The sequence below is a fragment of the Acomys russatus genome, chromosome 21 (genome assembly GCF_903995435.1).
Source record: "Acomys russatus chromosome 21, mAcoRus1.1, whole genome shotgun sequence".
NCBI lineage: Eukaryota > Metazoa > Chordata > Mammalia > Rodentia > Muridae > Acomys > Acomys russatus.
In genome coordinates this window covers 35,355,309-35,375,026 of record NC_067157.1, presented here as the reverse complement: position 1 = coordinate 35,375,026, position 19,718 = coordinate 35,355,309, and the positions used below count along the sequence as shown (strand labels likewise).

At 42.3% G+C, this 19,718-nt stretch overlaps 1 protein-coding gene across 1 annotated transcript in view; it reads right to left on the bottom strand.

Annotated features, from left to right (window-relative positions):
* Positions 1 to 1,507, bottom strand: part of Heca (hdc homolog, cell cycle regulator) — a 43,745-nt gene extending 42,238 nt beyond the window's left edge. The window contains exon 1 of the mRNA XM_051164594.1: positions 1,119 to 1,507. Coding sequence (XP_051020551.1) covers positions 1,119 to 1,389 — 271 coding nt within the window. The 5' untranslated portion in view covers positions 1,390 to 1,507. The remainder of the gene's footprint in view (positions 1 to 1,118) is intronic.
* Positions 1,508 to 19,718: the final 18,211 nt, after the last annotated feature.

Below are 19,718 nucleotides of genomic sequence, written 5' to 3'. Positions count from 1 at the left end.
TTGTGCCTGGTGATAAATAAGGCTCCCTATTTCAAAATTGCAGGGGCTCAGCCAGCGGGGCCTGTGTATCCAACAGCCTGTAGTCTATCTCCTATGGAAGCACTGGAGTTAAAGTGTTGTACCCTTCTTAAAGGGAGATTGTCTACATGGAGAATGGCTTAAAAAAATGAAAATTGTGTTAAAAAGTAAATGTAACTATTATAACTAGTCTCATCTACTTAGATTAAAATATACATTCTTTCCCTAGGAAAATTGCCTGACAAGAAAAACTTTAAAAACTGTCCACATAAATGTTAAGCATCCAATCATGAAAATCGTGTCTCCACAATAAAAAAAAAAAAAAAATCCTGACATACCTTAGCTATTACATGCCCCCCCACACACACACCATCACCACCACCAAGGATCATGCAGGTGATCATAAGATTACCAGGCTTCTGTCGGAAAAACAAATGTGAAACCATTATACAGGAGGTTTAAAAACAAAAACAAAAACAAAAAACTCTAAGCTGGGAACGGAAGTCAAGTTCAGATTCTCTTCCTTCCTCAAGTGAGACACAGAATTAAAAGAATACACACCCAAACACACACACACACACACACACACACACACACACACACACAGAGCACCCCTCTCAATCTCTGTCCTCTCCACCTGTGGCAATCAGGGCAGCAGGCCTACATCTGCTGGAAATGGAAGCTTTTCCTCATTAGGGGCAAAGGTGGGTGGGTCAGGGGTGAGCAGAGAAGTTTTCAGCCAGATTGCTCTAACTTAGCACCTCTGCTTGCTAGCTGGCTGGCTAGCTCCCACTAGCCTGGGACACTCCAGACTCAGCCTGCTCTGGCACCCTTGGTAGCAGGTAGCCACCACCGGAGAGCCGCCGCCGCACAAGCAAGCCCGGGCGCCCCTCCGAGTCCCGAGCCCGGCTGGGCCCGCAGCCCAGTTCCACGCCACTCCGCGTGGGGACCGCGAAGGGAAAGCCACGGCGGGGCGGTGAGGCGGGGCGAGCACTTCCTGACTCGCATTGTCCACGCGCCGCCCGCGCCACCCAGGGCCCCGCCACCGCGCCCGCCCGTCGGGGAGGAAGTTGGCGCTCGCCCCGCCGCTGTCGTCTTACCGTTCTTGGCGTCTCCCGCAGCTGCAGCCCCCGCAGAGACGGTGGCGTTGGCGGCGCCCGTACCCGAACCTCCCGGGCCCGCCGCGCCGCCGGTGCCCACCGCGCCCGGCGACACCGCCCCGCAGCCCGCGGCCGCCACCAGGGCCCCTCCGGCCGCCGCGCCTGTCGCACCCGCCGCCGCCAAGGCCCCGGCTCCATTTTCCTGCTCGTCTCCGCTGCTGTTGGCGCGCTTGTTTTTGCGGCCGCCCTTGCTGTTCTTGGGGTTGGGCATCTCCCCGGCCCGCTCACGGGTGTCCCGTGCCCGGCGCCCACGAAGTCGGCTCCCCGCGGCACCGGGGCGGCCACGGAGAGCGCGGGCCGGCCGCTCTCCTCAGGCGACCGCCCCGCCGCGCGGCCCGCGCAGCGCCATCCCGGCCGCCGCGCCCTCCCCGGCACAAGCCGGCGCGGCCACGCGCGGCCACCCGAGGCTCGCAGCCGCGCGGGCGCAACGGGCCCGCGAGCTGAGCGAGACGCTAGGGAGCCTGAGGGAAAAGGCGGGTCTCGGGCTTGTTTTGATTCGGCTGCGCTGACACGCTTGAGGCCCGCCCCCGCCCGTGACGACACCGGGACTTGAGCCCGGCCCCGCCCACGAGGTGACCTCACGACAGGTCCGCCAGCCCTCGTGACATCACGCTCGCGCACCGTCCGCAGACCCTGGTGACGTCATCCAGGCGCCTTCTGCTTGCGGTTGGGGTAGGTGGGTGTCTCCCGGGGCTACCGGAGTGTGCTGACAGGCGTGTCTGAGCCGCAGGTGGAGTGTTCGCGAAGTTAGCTGACCTTCTGACCTTACGGGAACTATAAGGCTTACAACATGGTCTGGAAAAATAAACAGGTGGATAGAACAGGTAAGGAAAACAAAGGGTTTTGGATTAATAATTCGTTCAATGACTCTGCGGCTCAGTGATGATACAAAAACAGGGGTGCCTGGACAGTGCAGATGAGCTCCGGCATGGGACTTCTTCAGTCTTGTGCTGGAAGCTCATTTAACCCAGACCTACCAACCTGAGACACAAGTGTTCTGTCAGAAATGGAGGAAGCCTGGAGGAGCCAGGCCCCACAAACAAGACCTGAGTTGTCTGGAGAGAGTGGCCCCGCTGTGAGGAAGACAGTATAGGTGAAGAGGTGAGGGCAGGGCCATGCTCAGCAGGAGATGGCCAACACAAAAGGAACTCAGTTGGAACTTTGGAGGGTCTCTGTTTCATGATGTTTTGTCTAGGCTGTTTGTTTTCTTTTTCTTACAGGTCTTTTGTATACATACCATGGCTTCCGGTTTTCTGTTTTTTTAAATATATTTTATTAATTTATTCATATTACATCTCAATGGTTATCTCATCCCTTGTATCCTCCTATTCCTCCCTCCCTCCCATTTTCCCCTTACTCCCCTCCCCTATGACTGAGACTGAGGGGGACCTCCTCCCCCGGTTTTTTGTTTTTATGGAGTTCCTCACTGTAAGAGCTCTGTGTTTTTGTATGTGTGTGTGTGTGTCCCCTGTCTAGATGTGTTTCTGGTGCTTTGTTTGCTCTTCTGTTTCTTTTGTCCTATCCTCCATCGTATCTGTTTTATTATTGTTTAGATGCATGTTTGTTTTCTAAGGAGAGACAGCCAGAGTTTGGAGTTGGCTGGTGAGGAAGGTCGTGAGGGAGAGCTGGAAGAGCTGGAGAGCGGAAACCATATCAGAATCTATTGTATGAAAAAAACCTATTTTCTTCTCCTTCTCCTTCTCCTTCTCCTTCTCCTTCTCCTTCTCCTTCTTCTTCTTTTAAGGCAGGGTTTCTCTGTGTAGCCTTGGCTGTCCTGGAAATCACTCTGTAGACCAGGCTGGCCTCGAACTCACAGACATCCACCTGCCTCTGTGCACCACCATCAGCCGGCTAAAAAATCTATTTTCAATACAAGAAAAATAGGAAGAACAAGATGTGAGGGCATGAGGCTCCTGGGAAGAGTTTGATGTAGTCTCCTTTTCTGCAACTCTCTTCTGCCCTTTTCACAGACCAGCTCCTTTCTGTGCTTCGGGTCTCAGATCCCTTCCTTCAGAGTGATCCCATGAAGTCACCTTCCCAGAAAGGCTGTCAGAGTATCCCAGTTGGTATTTATTGTCTACCTCTGATTATGTTGGCAATGTGGATGTTTAAGTATTTCCTGTCCATCTCCCTCACATGAAACCGCCATGTTTTTGTCTTGGGTGCTGTAAAAAGCCACTGACATGAACTTGGTGAAGGTATAAATAGGGTTCTTGATCTATGACTACAAAGAAAGACTATTTTAACTCGGTTTTACAGTGTCCTTTTCCTATAGTGTGATCTTTAATTAACTCAGCTGTTGAGTCAAGGCACTGTGGCTGTGTTGAGAAGATGGGAGAGACAGCCAAGGAAGTGCTCAGAGAAGGGCCATCTGCCTAGTTTCCTAGTCAGGACTCTGGTGGGCAGAACATGGAGCAACAGGGATAGCACTGTATACTTGAGAGCAGTTGCTAGTTGGACTTTTTTAGTGGGAAAAATTATGGACCTTTTTAGTCCTCAATACACTATATGTTACATGAAAGTAATCCTTCAGAAGACCCAAATGATAGCTAAGATGGATGGTAGGTAGGTAGGGAGAGAGACAGAAGAGGGCAGGGACAGACAGACAGACAGACAGAGAAGTGGAGGAGGGATGTATATGCCAGAGGTGTCTTCCTTTATTCCTTTCCACCTTATTTTTCAGACAGAGTCTCTTATTGAACCTGGAGTTCACTGATAGGTTGGCTGACCGGCCAGAGAGCTCCAGGCATCTTTGTCTCCCCAGCCCTGGGACTAGAGATAGGTGCCTCTGTGCCCAATTTTTACATGGATGCCAGAGATGAATTCAGATTCTTATGCTGGTACAAGCACGTTGCCAATTCGGCTATCTCCGCAGCTAGAGAATAGATATTTTGTGCTTGTGTTTTGATGTCATACATTCACATATCACACACACACATACACACACACACACACACACACACACACACACACACCGTAGAGCAGGGCAGAGCGTGAGTGTTTCTAACTGCAATCTAATATAAAAACCTTCTCCACAGGCCTGTTTAGTAAAAAAAAAAAAAAAAGTATGAAATACTAATTGTAAAATTGTGTGAAATATACCTAAAGGACACTCTTCTGCCTATATTTTTTTCTGAACTTTAATATGTCCACTAGCCCATTAAGAACCTACTAAGTCTTCTCCGTAACCAAAGTTAGAATTGCCTCCATGGACTACCCTCACCTTCATCACCAGAATGGCTTACATACGTACTATGAAATTGTTTACTCACTTACCTCTTGTTTGGACTTCCCTATGATGGCAGTAACTGTGTCTGTCTTACTAAGTACAGTATGCTTACCACAGGGTATTGTACATTAGGGTACTAAGTACATTACAAGAACAATAAATGAGTGAAAGGATAGATGACTTGGAGGTAGACACAGGAAGATTTGGTATCCACTTAAAATTGGGGGATTAAGGAGTATGATCCAGACCATCTGAAAACTGAAAGAAATTATGAGAGTGACTAATTAAATGGAGGAGGAGGACAGCGGAACTCCATAGTTCCATGACGATAATACGTAAATATAGTCTACTTATAACTTGACTAACTTCATTACTGCTATGCCTCATGAGAGAGAGAGAGTTCAAGATATTTTGATATTACATTTGGCCTGTTTTAAGTTGTTTGTTTTTTTTTAATTGGTGAAGATGAAGTTTTAGGCTAGACTACAAGAAAATTGAGATAATTATTTTTTTGAATAAGCACTCTGCTGCCATGCCATGTTGGTCAGAGTTAGCACACACAACCCTGCAGACAGGTATCTACACCAGCTGCCTCTCACCTCTACATAAGTGAGACTTAAGAACTGGATAACCTTCCCACTGAACCAGAGTTGGCTCAAAGTACACCGCCATCCAGACAGTTGCAGTTCTAGTTAATTGTTTGAGCCAACTTCTCTTCATTCAAACTGCAGCAAAATGAAAAGGAGAAGCTGGGCCATTTTTCAACCCTCATATCTAATTTTAGTCCTAGTCAAATTTAACACAGAGGCTATAGTTCCGGTTTTATTGGTACAAAGGCAAGACTCTAAGATCAAGATATTAGAAACAAAATTCAAGTGACAATAAAAGACATTCTTTTCTGTATTCTGTCTCTATGGACTGTCACCAGAATCCTGACATCACAACCTCTTCCCATCTCCCACCATGTCTAGGAGTGGAGACTGCACACACATACACACACACAGAGAGAGAGAGAGAGGGCGGGGGTAGGGGGAGGAAGGGAATGGGGGCAAATCTGTCCTTTTTGAAACTTACAGAAAAAGAAACTAAGACTGAAGATACTGAGCTTGCTGGGCTGTAAATATCTCATGTGACATTTTAATCTTTAACTTCTCTGATCAATTCATGTGCTCTGAAATACACTTCAAAAAACTACAACTCTATTCCACTCAGTTTTCTTTCCCCTTGAACACCATGGGCCTATCATACAGTTCTCTGCAGAGTTTTTTAAAAACAGCAATAAACCAAGGCCTTTGAAGATAAGCAATTTATACCTTTGAGAAAAAGAATGAACAAATCTTGAGGACTAGGGGGGAATGAAAGGTCATTGTTTCCACGTTGTAATTTTGTTGGTTCGACTTTTTATGCCTGTCTATTGAGTTCTTTACATTAGCCAAATTTGGGCTAGAGTTAGACTATATAAAAGTATGTTTAAGTTTACTCCTGAGCTGTCTTTGTTCATAGTGTTGTTTTACCTTGGCTTTGGACTTGCCTTAAACCTCAGTAATCCCAAGATGATACTTTCTTCATGAAACAGATTATTGAATAATCTATTCCAAGATAGTCTGCCCTGGACACTGTACTGTCACTCTACTTCCTCTCCCTCATGACAAACCACCACCCCACCCCACCCCACCCCCCACACACACACTTGGCTTCCCTAATGTGTTCTAAACTCTGGGTCATTTTTGTTGGCAAGGTGTCAATTTATAGGATTCTTATCACTGTTTTTTGAAAACCAAAACAGAAAATATCTACTCTATATGTAGTGTTTTGCATGCAGAATTTTTTGTGAAAATTAGTATTATAAAATCTAGGTTATAGCCAGACATGGTGGTGCATGCCTTTAATCCCAGCACTCGGGAGGCAGACGCAGGCAGATCTCTGTGAGTTCGAGGCCAGCCTGGTCTAAAAAAGCATGTCCAGGACAGCCAGGACTGTTACACAGAGAAACCCTGTCTCGAAAAACCTAAAAGAAAAACCGAAAGTCAAATCTAGGTTATACCTACATATGCAAATATACACTGTTAATATATACATTGGAAACTGAAGGGAAACCTAAAACACAAAACAAAACAAAAAACAACCCCTGGCTTCACATGTTTTTTATTACTTACTTGACTCATCAGTTTTAGAGGCCTTATAGCTAGCTAATAGATTCCTTTAGCTTTGCTATTCATAATTCCTCTACTATATGGTCACTATGATAATGTTGCTCCAACAGTTTTTAAAAATCTGGAGGCTGCTTTTTATTTCAAAGCAGTTGAAATCACTCGCTAAGTCATAACTCACAGTTAGGCCTATTGCAATGACCATGAAAGCATCAGTTTTTCCACAGCTTAAATGTTGGTCATCTACTTTTAAAGTGGCAATGAAAATTTGAATTTTGTCACCTACATTTGATATGAAAGAGCTGTGTTTTGTCACAATTAAACTGTAACTCCAAGATCAGATACCCTCACACAGACAGACATGCAGGCAGAACACCAATGTACATACAATAAAAGTAAATACATTATTTAAAAAAAAAAACTGTCTTTGTAACGTCACATTCTGTGCATGGTTTCACGTTAGTGTTTCAGTCATTCCTTAGACAAGACATTGTTGGCTTTCTCTGAACACTTCTGAATACTTCAGTAGTCTATCTATTGATACCTAAGAAAGGGCCCCACACCTCACTATGTGAAAATGAATATGTTATCACAGTTTCTAGTAATCAGCCACCTAGGCATGGCTTATATGGGCTCTCTAAAGGTCTCTCCACAGGCTATACTGATGTCAACTAGGTAACAATCACTCCATACTGATTCTAAAGACAGTGGATTCAACCCCTCAAGAGGTTCTGGTCATGGATTTCTTCAAATCCTTGCCACCTGATCCACAGTGCATAAGCAAGAGAGTAGGTGAGGACAAGTCAGCCTTTGTACAAAACACGTTTATTTTATTTTTAAATTATACTTATTGCGGAGCATCATATGTATGGTAGAGCACAAGTTGAGTCCTAGGGATTGAGTAAACTTGGGTCTTCAGGCTTGGTGGCAAGCACCTTTGCCTGCTAAGATACCTCACTGGCCCAAACGTCAATCTTTTATGTAACCTAATGTTGGGAGTAGTAGCTATTGTTTTTTCATTAGTTTACTTTTCCAAAGCACGTCATTAGGTTTAGCCCAAGTTCAAAGGCACATTATTAGAAGGACTAAGTACTAAGGAATGTAGACCATTAAGTCTCATCTTAGAAGCTATCTACCATAAAATGCCTAAAAGACTACCCATACGCTAAATTGTACTTTTTAAGATTCAGGCCCACCAGTGGCTCATATGCTAAAAAATTTTGGTCATGAACTTGTGGCTCTGGAGGTAGTTAAACATTAGGGTATGGAATCTACCTGATGGAAGTTAGTAGTGGTGTGCCCCTGCAGGAAAAATATCCTTCTCTCTCTCTCTCTCTCTCTCTCTCTCTCTCTCTCTCTCTCTCTCTCTCTCTCTCTCTCTTTCCTTCCTCACCCTACAAGATGAACACTGCCCACAACACAGTATCCTTGCCATGATGTGCTACATAACCACAGACTTCAAATCAACAAAACAAAGTAACACTATAAACAGCTACCCTTGCAACTGTGAGGCAAAATAAAATACCCTCTTTTAAATTGATTTTCTCAGGTATTTTATCATGGCAATAGAAAGCTGAATAATACACTAATTCCCAAGGATTTAAGTTTAGTTTGGAGAGGAAAGTGGTAAGAAGTTATTCTACCTATAACTTCTTAAATTGTTGCTTCAGCAAACTAATCATTGATGGTTTGAGATAATTAAATCTCAAGAATTATTAACTGTTACAAAACATCTTTGCCTGAAGTTTTTTAAACCTATGTTCAAAACACTATTGACTTTCAGAATAATCACAGTGTTCTTCAGTGTTGGGGCTGAAGGTCTGCTCCAAGGATGCCCATTTTCTTAAGTACTAAGGATGCTACAGTACTTGTTCTGGGATTTATTTTATTGACATGACTAGAATTAATTGTGAAGAACATTTATCCTTCTTTGTTTCCATTTGTAACTACTTCTACAAAGAGTAGCTAAGGGATATTTATAATAGAGGAGATGGGTCTTTTTATGTGCCTAAATAAAGCTAAGAGATCTGTATATTTTAAGAGTCACAATATGCCTTATATATTAATCAGGGCCCCTGATTAATAGCATTCCTAGCTAGCCATGGTATGTATTCTTATTGTGGCTAATACTAGCCTAGCAACATAAGGGCGCCATTCAATCCAGGTGCAGTACAGGTGTTACTGTTGGCTCTCATGAGGCTTTGGGAGGAAGTTTCACTGTACTAGATAACATATAGAAGAACCTAGATATAATGTTGCTTTACACTTGAAACACTAGGCCTGAATATTTTCTGTTTTATGTTGAGCTTCTGGTCAGTTCTCTATTTGTAAATGTGACAGCATTTCTGTTCGAAGCTTCCCTTTTAAATGATAAGACATTGATTGTTTTCGTGGTCCTTTTGGCTTGGGTCATTATTTTATACCATTAAAATCTTCAAGTTTGAACCAGGCAGTGGTGGCTCATACCTTTAATCCTAGGACTTGGGAGGCAGAGGCAGGTAAAGCTCTCTGAGTTCCAGGCCAGCCTGGTCTATAGAGTGAGTTCCAGGATAGCTTGGGCTACACAGAGAAATCCCAAGAGGATCATAGCAAAGACTCCACCCCTCGCTAATTCTGTAACACTTTCAAATGTGTATTGATGAAATGAATGGTTTCTTTGTGAGAGGGATCAACTGAGAAGGAGCTAGCTAGGTAGCATGTTGCCTTTACCATGTTTGGGCTAAAGAATCATTATATTTAGAGGGGAAAATCCTTTCTAAATACAGGGAATTCCTTCTTGTACATAAATCCTGGACAGTCTTGGTTATTTTCTAGAGCAATGGTTCTCAACTTGCTGAGATCTGCTTCAGCCGTGAACATGGCATAATTGTAGCCATTTTGTTTTTTAGCCTCTCTCTTGATTATAAGGTGAAATTAAGTTCAAGTTTTCAGGCTCTGCTTTCCAATGATGATGTCTCTATGGTTTTCTTTCTCAAACTTTGTATACTTTGTTTCCTGGATACTCTGTAAACTCCCCCAACTAGAGAACTGATCAAATTGAAGGCCAGTTAGAAACACTTTGTCTAGCTAGTCAAAATGATGTAATGAGAGGAAGGATAACAGGCTACCAAAAAGAGCCTTGATACCCTATGAGCATATACAGGGGGAATAGTTCCCCCTCATACATAGTCATAGGGCAGGGAAGTAAGGGGAAAATGGGAGGGAGGGAGGAATGGGAGGATACAAGGGATGGAATAACAATTGAGATGTAATATGAATAAATTAATAATATATATTTTTTTTTTAAAAACCAAAATGATGTAATGTTGCTTTCTACACCTGGATACTTGATTGTTACCTGGTTGCACTTTGTTGGCTGTTACCTAGTTATGGTTTTGTTACCTAGCTATTACTTGGTTACAGTTTTTCTTATAAAAAGCCTGCTTTAGAAGCAGGCCAACAGGGGTGGAGAGATGGCTCCGCAGTTAAGAGCACTGACTGCTCTATTCAGAGGTCCTGAGTTCAATTCCCAGCAACCACATGGTGGCTCACAACCATCTATGATGTGATATGTTGCCCTCTTCAGCCTGCAGGTGTACATACAGACAGAGCACTGTATACATAATAATAAATAAATAAATATTGAAGAAGAAGAAGAAGAAGAAGAAGAAGAAGAAGAAGAAGAAGAAGAAGAAGAAGAAGAAGGCAGCGGCCAATGACACAGAGTCCAGTGTCCCTGGTCATGGTCAGTCTTGGAGTAGTGCGTTCAATAAACCATTGATATGGTGTCTGATTGGTGTCTGAATGGTTTATGTGGCTATTCTTGAACTACAACAAACCTTGCTAATGCTATGACTTTTTAAAACAGTTTCTCATGTTGTGGTGACCCCCCAACCATAAAATTATTTTCATTTTTACTTTATAACTATATATTTGCCACTTTTATGAACCATAATGTAAATATCTGATATGCATGAAATCTGATAAGTTATCCTAGAGCAATCATTTATAGATCTTCAGGCTGAACACTGATTTTTAGATTCCATCTCAAATTATTAGGTTTTGTTTGTTTGTTGTAATTTTGTTTTTTCTTTTTGGTTAAAAACCCATGGATGCAGCCAGATTTCCTAGGTTTCAATCTTAATTTACTAGCTTTATGATCTTAGACAAACTACTTATAAAATGGTAATAATAATTATTCTAGGTTAGAAGTGTAGAAGACATTTAGAAGAAAGAATTATGGACTGAATTAAGTGGAAAAACTATTCATAAAAGGCCATCCTATCACAATCTTATTTCTTTGGTAGCATTTTGTATCCTAGTAAATCCCATGAGGGTAAAAAAAAAAAGAACATAGAATTTGCTGTGTTGGTTTGTTTGCCTTTAAGGAATTGATAGTAGGGGCAGACGCCTTTAATCCTAGCACTCAAGAGGCAGAGGCAGGTGGAGCTTTATGATTTCCAGGCCAGACTGGTTTACAGAGCAAGTTCCAGGACAGCCAGAGCTGATACACAGAGAAATCCTGTCTCAAAACAAAACATTATGAACAAACAAAAAGCAGCACTGGTTGTGGGTCAAGGTTAAATTGTTTTCAGCATACAACAAAATGGCCAGGCCAGAAGAGGGCATCATATCACATCATAGATGGTTGTAAGCCACCATGTGGTTGCTGGGAATTGAACTCAGGACCTCTGGAAGAGCAATCAGTGCTCTTAACCACTGAGCCATCTCTCCACCGCCATTGGCCTGCTTCTAAGGCAGGCTTTTTATTTAAAAAAAAAAAAAAAAACTGTAACCAAGTAATAGTTAGGTAACAAAACCATAACTAGGTAATAGCCAACAAATTGCAACCAGGTAACCATCAGGTATCCAGGTATAGGGTCATCCAAAACTAAATCTATCCATGTCCTGTTGTATGCAAATTCAGATAACTTAACAGGGCAATCAATACCAACACCCACAGTGAATACTAATAGTGCAACAAAAAACATTCTGCTATGCCAAGCTTGGAACCAGGAAAGAGGAGATTATGAGAAGCAAAGTTTGTAGTTAATTTGCTCAACTTAGAGAAGTTACTCTAAGTCTCTAAGTTCTTTCTCTCAGGTAAGAACAGATGTGATGGAAACAGCACTTGGAAGTAGTCTAATGGGATCAATGCAAAATAAAAGGTGGAAACAGGGAGCCTGGCCATAGATGCATTATGTTGCTGGATGAGATCATGAGGATGTGTTGCTACAAGGTTACAAGTGTAGAAGACATTTAGAAGAAAGAATTATGGACTGAATTAAGTGGAAAAACTAATCATAAAAGGCCATCCTATCACAATCTTATTTTATTTACATCTTATCCTAAATTTCAATACCCACAAATAACTTGGTAGCATTTTGTATCCTAGTAAATCCCATGAGGGTGAAAAAAAAAAAAAAAAAAGAACATGGAATTTGCTGTGTTGGTTTGTTGCCTTTAAGGAACTGATAGTATGTTATCATGGTATCTTATTTATGGTGAATCAAGACTTGGAAGTGCTAGGGGAAGCTGGTCATTGAAAGACATTGCCCATGTAGGCAGATATCTTTTTGTACTGCTCTAGCGTGGGTCAACAGTCTTGAGTGTAATGGCTTTTGACACATTTTCATACTTTAGTCTGAGAAAAAAAATAAAGTCTAGTGTTCCCTGCCAAATATCCCAAATCACTTTGGTTTACGTGAGCAACCAAGTTCAGTGGCATGTTTTTAAATTTTATACTAAGAAAAACAGAAGTAATCAGACTATCCCTGTCAAACATTCCAAATCAGTGTTTCTCAACAGAGTACCTAGAAAGGCAGGCTCATTAAACAATATGCATTTAGTAGCAGTTATATCCAAAGGTCTATGGTAGATTTTTTTTTTTAAGCATCATTATTTTCCTTGATTTATAAGCCATGAAAGCCTCCTGCATGGTAGTGCATGCCTATAATCCCAGGCAGAGGCAGGCAAAAGAATCAGAAGTTCAAGGCCATTTCAGGGTGTGTGAGAATACGTGTGTGTGTGTGTGTGTGTGTGTGTGTGTGTGTGTGTGTGTAACACATATATACATGTATATATATTTGCATATATAATGAAAGGACTACAGTCAGCATCCTTATTTAAAAGTAGGGAACTTGGTTGAGTTCATCTAGTCTCCTTTAGTACACATAAGCAGCATCTTCTCCCTTCTTGTCTATAGATGACACTTGGATTTAAACTTTAATTTTGCCTTACCATGGAAGAGAAAAATAACATTGCTCAAATTACCAGATGGTTCCTTTCAATTACATAATGGTGAGCCTACTTGGTTTACTTTAATAAATATTTATCAAGCATATAATGAAATCCTTGTCAGATCTCCGTGCAAATTGATAAAGAAGCAATACTATTCTACTCACAAAGTGTTGATAGCCGAGGGAGGCAAATATCTTTATACTTGGGACTTTATTCAGAATAACTTTCAGAAGGGAATAAAAAGAAAGAAGTCAACATGAGAAAGTCCATTGGAAGTGAGTAAGAAAAAAAAAGACAATGATAACAATCAGAGAGAAAAATAAGGATGATTTCCACATATCTGTTTCAATGCACCAGGAATTTAGCTTTAGGTGTTTGTCAGAAATGAGAGAAATGTCATTAATGAAACAATTCACAAATTCTATCAGATAAAAGCACACTAATTGCCTGGAGGGGGGGGGGAGCCAACCTATTCCGGATGCAAGGCCAACCAAATTAAACTCATATACAAATAAACAAAAACACTATATGAGTATTGAAGAACTTCCTTTATAATATTCTTACAGCAAGTGTAGTGAGGCTACTTAAGGCATACCTCAGTAAAGGTTTGATGTATTATCACCAAAACCAGTGCAGGAAAGGCAAGTTTAGAGGGCTGCACTCACACAAATGATCTTGTGACACTGCAGTAAGTATGTGTGGGATGAAAATGTGTTTGCAGAGTGCTGTGACAACAGATGGGATGTGGCTGCAGTTTTATCATTCAAAGTAGGAACACACAGAACTCATCGCTGAGGAGACGTTCTGAGGATCTGCACTCAGTTTCCAAAGGAAATAAGCAAGTTTAGTAGAAAATACCTATTTCTCTTGGATAAAGTTATTTATTATAGATGGAAGCAATTTGAAAGGTAGTATCAACATTGAAAAATCAACGTATACCTTCAATAATAAGCCTTATTTTTCAGAGAAAAAAATATACCTTATGTGTCTTGGCTCACCTTTAATATTTAATATTCTGGATAAATTATAATAAATTAAGAAAGTAGACTCTCTTTACCAAAGTGTTGTTCTTAGGACTTCTATTGCTATAAAGAGACATTGTGACCACAGCAACACTAATAAAGGAAAACATTTAATTGGGGCTGGCTTGCCCTTTCAGAGGTTTAGTCTGTTATCATCATTGCAACAAGCATGGTGGCGTGCAAACAGGCGTGGTGCTGGAAAAGGAGCTAAGAGTGCTGCATCGTGACCTGCAGGCAGCAGAAGGAAACTGTATTACACTGTGCATAACTTGAGCATGTGAGACCTCAAAGCCTGCCGCCACAGTGACAACTTCCTCCAACAAGACCACACCTAGGAATAGTGCTCCCTATGGGTCAAGCTTTCAAACACATGAGTCCATGGGAGCCATTCCTAGTTAAACCTCCATAGAAGAGATGGCAGTCCAAAGAATGAATGTATGTTTAGACCTTCAAATTTCAAGTAGATCTCCCCAGAAGTCCTATAGCACAGACCACAAGTTGTTCTTTGAATATTAATTCTGACTCCATATTGATTTATATTTTTGAAGAAATTATGTGTTCAAGAGTAAACCTAGCAGGGGAGATCCAAGATGTCAACACCTAACACATACCTGGTTTGATCAGCAGGAAAGCAGTGACTAATCACGAACCTAAGGACCAATCGGAGAAACACAAAACACCAGTACTGGTGACTTACAGGTGAGAGGGGTCCAAATTGTGTGGAGCCCAATTCTGGACACCCTGCAAAAAACACAGAGAAGTCCTGAGTTCCCATGGAAACAGGCAGGCGTACAGCCTCCGAGGGCTAGCACCACATACCTGGCTAGTGGACAGCTTCTGAAATCCCAGGACACAGAGTGACCCTTGGCTTGCAAAAACACCAGTGTTTGTGGGTTCTAGCACCGAGAAGTCACCACAGTTGGGAACACATGTGGATCTGGCCTTGAGTCACCCAAAAAAGCCATAGAAAGCTACCAGGGACCCAAGCAGCCACCAGGCGACTGTACAAGTGCCACGCCCTTGGCTGCTGGGCAGCTCTTGAACTCCCTGGGGTACAGAGCCAGCTGGGGCCTGCAAAAACACCAGTATCTGTGCGTTCTATCACCAAGCAGATACCACAGTCGGGAACACAACTGGATCTGACCTCAGGTCACCCAGCAAATCCACAGAAAGTTCAAGATCCAAGCAGGCACTGGGCACACGCTCCAACCAGACACATCACTATGGGAAGAAGTCAGCATAAGAACACAATCCCCAGGACTGTTTGATGCCACCCAAATCCAGCAGTCCCACTACCATAACAAGCCCTGGAGATACTATCACAGCAGACACACAAGAGAAGAATTTCAAATCTGAGGTTATGAAAATGATAGAGGCTTTAAAGGAGGAAAATAAATCCCTAAAACTCGAACAGGAATACACAAAGAAAAGGGTGAAAGAATTGAACAAATTGGTTAAAGAAACTATAATCAAACAGGAGAAGGAAATGAATAAAAGGTTTCAAGACCTTAAAATGGAGATAGAAGCTATGAAGAACACACAATCTGAGATAGTCCTAGAAACAGAAAACCTAGAGAAGGGGACAGGATCTACAGACACAACCATTTCCAATAGAATTCAGCAGATGGAAGAAAAAACACCAGGGATAGAAGATATGACTGATGAAATGGATATAGCCATCAAAGAAAATATCAAATCGAAAAAGCTTCTGACACAGAATATCCAAGAAATCTGGAACTCTATGAAAAGACCAGACCTAAAAATCGTAGGGACAGAAGCAAAAGAAAAGAAGACTCCCAACTGCAAGGGCCAGAAAATATTTCCAACAAAATCATGGAAGAAAACTTCCCTAATCTAAAGAAAGAAATGCCTACAAATACACAAGAAGCCTACAGAACACCAAATGCACTGGACCAAAAAAGAAAATCCTCTCGCCGTATAATAATCAAAACACTAAATGGACAGAACAAAGAAAGAATATTAAAAGCTGCAAGAGAAAGAGGCCAAATCACATATAAAGGCAAACCTACCAGAATTACACCTGCATTCTCAACGGAGACTAAGAAAGCCAGAAGGGCCTGGACGGGTGTCATACAGACACTAAGAGACCACAGATGCCAACCCAGACTATTACACCCAGCAAAATTTCAATCACCATAGATGGAGAAAACAAGATATTCCATGACAAACAAAATTCAAACAGTACCTAGCCACAAATCCATCTCTACAGAAGATACTAGAATGAAAACTCCAACACAAGGAGGGTAACTTTACACAGGAAAACAAAGTAAATAAATAACCCCACATTGACAGAGTTTCACCACCAGCTCTGTCTGCATTCAAGCTTCCCCATTTTTATTTTTTTTTCCTTTTTTATTATTAATTTACTCAAATTACATCTCAGTTGTTAGCCCATCCCTTGTATTCTCCCATTCCTCCCTCCCTCCCGCTTCCCCCCCATTCCCCTCCCCTATGTCTGTGACTGAGGGAGACCTCCTCCCCCTGTATATGCTCATAGGGTATCGAGTCTCTTCTTGATGACCTATTATCCTTTCTCTGAGTGCCACCAGGCATCTCCATCCAAGGGACATGGTCAAATATGGGGCACCAGAGTTTGTGTGAAAGTCAGATCTCCTTCTACACTTAACGGTGAAGAATGTCCTGTCCATCGGCTAGTCTGGGTAGGGGTTCGAAGTTTACTGCCTATATTTTCCTTGACTGGTGCCATAGTTTGAGGAGGACCCCAGGGCCCAGACCCACCTGTAGTTTTCCAGGACCCTCTGGATCCTTCTATTTCCTCATTCTCCCAGGCTTCTCACACCTAAAGTCTCAATAGGATGTCCTCCCCTCTGACCCATTTTCCTGGTAGGTAAAGTTTTCCATGGGGACGTACCCCTTGGACTAGTGTCTCGATATAAGTGAGTATATACCATTTAACTCTTTTTGCTTCAGAGTGAACTCACTCATTATGATAATTTCTAGTTCAATCCATTTGTCCACAAATTTCAGAAATTCCTTGTTTTTAATAGCTGAGTAATATTCCATAGTGTAAATGTACCACAGTTTCTTTATCCATTCTTCTACTGAGGGACACTTAGGCTGTTTCCATGTTCTGGCTATTATGAATAAGGCAGCTATGAACATGGTTGAGCATATGCACCTGTTGTGTGGTAGTGCATCTTCTGGGTATATTCCAAGGAGTGGAATAACTGGGTCTTGAGGAAGCCTTATTCCCAGTTTTCTGAGAAAGCGCCAGATAGATTTCCAAAGTGGTTGTACTAGTTTGCATTCCCACCAGCAATGAAGGAGTGTTCCTCTTTCTCCACATCCTCGCCAGCATGTGGTGTCAGTTGAGTTATTGATCTTAGCCATTCTGATGGGTGTAAGATGGAATCTCAGTGTCATTTTGATTTGCATTTCTCTGATGACTAAGGAGGTCGAGCATTTCTTTAAGTGTTTCTCAGCCATTTGATATTCCTCTGTTGAGAATTCTCTGTTTAGTTCTGAGCCCCATTTCTCTATTGGGTTATTTGGTTTGGTGGTGCTTAATTTCTTGAGTTCTTTATATATTTTGGATATTAGACCTTTGTCAGATGAAGGGTTGGTGAAGATCTTTTCCCAGTCTGTAGGCTGTCGCTTTGTTCTCTTGACAGTGTCACCTGCCTTACAGAAGCTTCTCAGCCTCATGAGGTCCCATTTATTAATTGTTGATGTTAAGGCCTGGGCTGTTGGTGTTCTGTTCAGGAAGTTGTCTCCTGTGCCTATGTGTTCCAGAGTCTTCCCCACTTTTTCCTCTAACTGGATTAATGTCTCTGTTTTTAGGTTGAGGTCTTTAATCCACTTGGACTTGAGTTTTGTGCATGGTGACAAATAGGGGTCTAATTGCATTTTTCTACATGTAGACATCCAGTTAGACCAGCACCATTTGTTGAAGATGCTGTCGTTTTTCCATTGAATGAATTTGGCTTCTTTGTCAAAAATCATGTGACCAAATGTGTGTGGATTCATCTCTGGGTCTTCAGTTCGATTCCATTGATCCACTGGCCTATTGTTGTGCCAGTACCGTGCTGTTTTAATTACTGTTGCTCTATAGTACAGCTTGAGATCAGGTATGGAGATTCCTTCCAAGGATCTTTTATTTTATAGGATCGTTTTTGCTATTCTGGGCTTTTTGTTTCTCCATATGAAGTTGAGAGTTGTTCTTTCAATATCTTCAAAATATTTTGTAGGTATTCTGATAGGGATTGCATTGAATCTGTAAATTGCTTTTGGTAAGATGGCCATTTTTACTATGTTAATTCTCCCAATCCACAAACAAGGTAGATCCCACGATCTTCTGATGTCATTTTCAATCTCTTTCTTCAGAGATTTAAAGTTTTTTTCTAATAGGTCTTTCACTTGCTTGCTTAGGGTTATTCCTAGATATTTTATATTGCTTGTGGCTATCGTGAAGGGAGTAATTTTCCTAATTTCTTCCTCTGCCTGATTATAGGTAGGGTGCCCTTGCCTGTGGGAATCAAGGAGTATTTCCCTGGACCAGGCAGGTGATTCAGGTTCTACTCCTGGAGATTTTTCTCAACACCTTAGGCTCCAGGCTGAGTCTTGCAAAGTAGGTTTCTGTTTGGGCCTTTTCACCTTACTGCTGTAATTCAGACCAGCAGTTTTGGGCTCTAGAGTAAGGTCAGCACACAAGCTCTCTGATTGTGTAGGTTGATCCCAGCTGCCTGTCCTTCCTGTTGCTTTGTAGCCAAGACACCAGGTAGATCAGATCTTCTGGGCTGCAGCTGTCTTTTAGCTCTGCCTCTGCTCTGTAGGAGCATGCTGCCTCTCCCATGAATTTGGGAGTTCTTGCTGGGTCTGCAAGAGCTGACCCAGCTAGGATCTGCCTGTTGGAGATTACAGGATCAGTGCCTGGTGGGCCAGAGACAATATGGTTTCAGGCCACTGGCAGTATCCAAGGAGGCAGCAATTTCCACGCCCCTGTAAGCCAGGACACTCCCAGACAATGGCGATTCAGACCGCTGGCTGGAATCCCCTGTATCTTCTCTTTCTGCCAGTGACAGCCAGGATACTCCCCGCTCGCTGTAGGTCAGCAATTAGGCCCTGCAGGCACGACCCACGGCTCTCTAAATCATGGGAGGTCTTGTTGTGCCCACCAGAATGGACCCAGCTAGTTTCTGTTGTTTAGGGAGTGCCGATTCAGTGCCAGCAGCCTGGGCAGGAGGCTGGCTACAATGGCTTGCCCATTTTTAGGCAGAAATCTATCTGTGGCAGAAACAAGGACATTTTGTACAATGGCTGGTTTAACATATAGATATGATATTACAGATATGTAAGGTAAAATAGATAAGGTCTTCAAAAGCCTCAGAGACCTGCAGAATATGGCATTTAAAAATGTTTTTATTATTTTAAAGATTCATTGACAACAAGACAGGTTAACTCCTGGTAACACCCAGCCTACCTCAAAGAAGATGATGAGCATCAAAGAACCTCCTTATGGAGATGGCTTCAAATGCAGCAAACCAGCCACTGTGCAAAATGTCCTTGTTTCTGCCACAGACAGAATTCTGCCTAAAAATGGGCAAGCTTGGATGCAAACAGAGTTGGTGGCAAAACTCTGCCAAGACAGTGTCCTCCATAGTTCCTGCCTCACAAATATGTCTGTCAGATATATTGATCCAGAAGGCTGAAGATGATGCTCCAACTTTATAGAGAATATTGGGTGACTGTTCAGGCACCAAACTGTCATTTTGTTTTCCACTTTGGAAGCTGCTAACCTGCACTTCCTGTTTACTCAGGTAATTAATTTTATTCCTTTTTAAGTCTCTGATGGAGTTGAAGACCAGATAGTTTAGTCTTACAGTTAAGCTTAGTTGTTTAGGGGTTAGGATGTTTTTAGGTCGAGATAGATGTTTTAAGT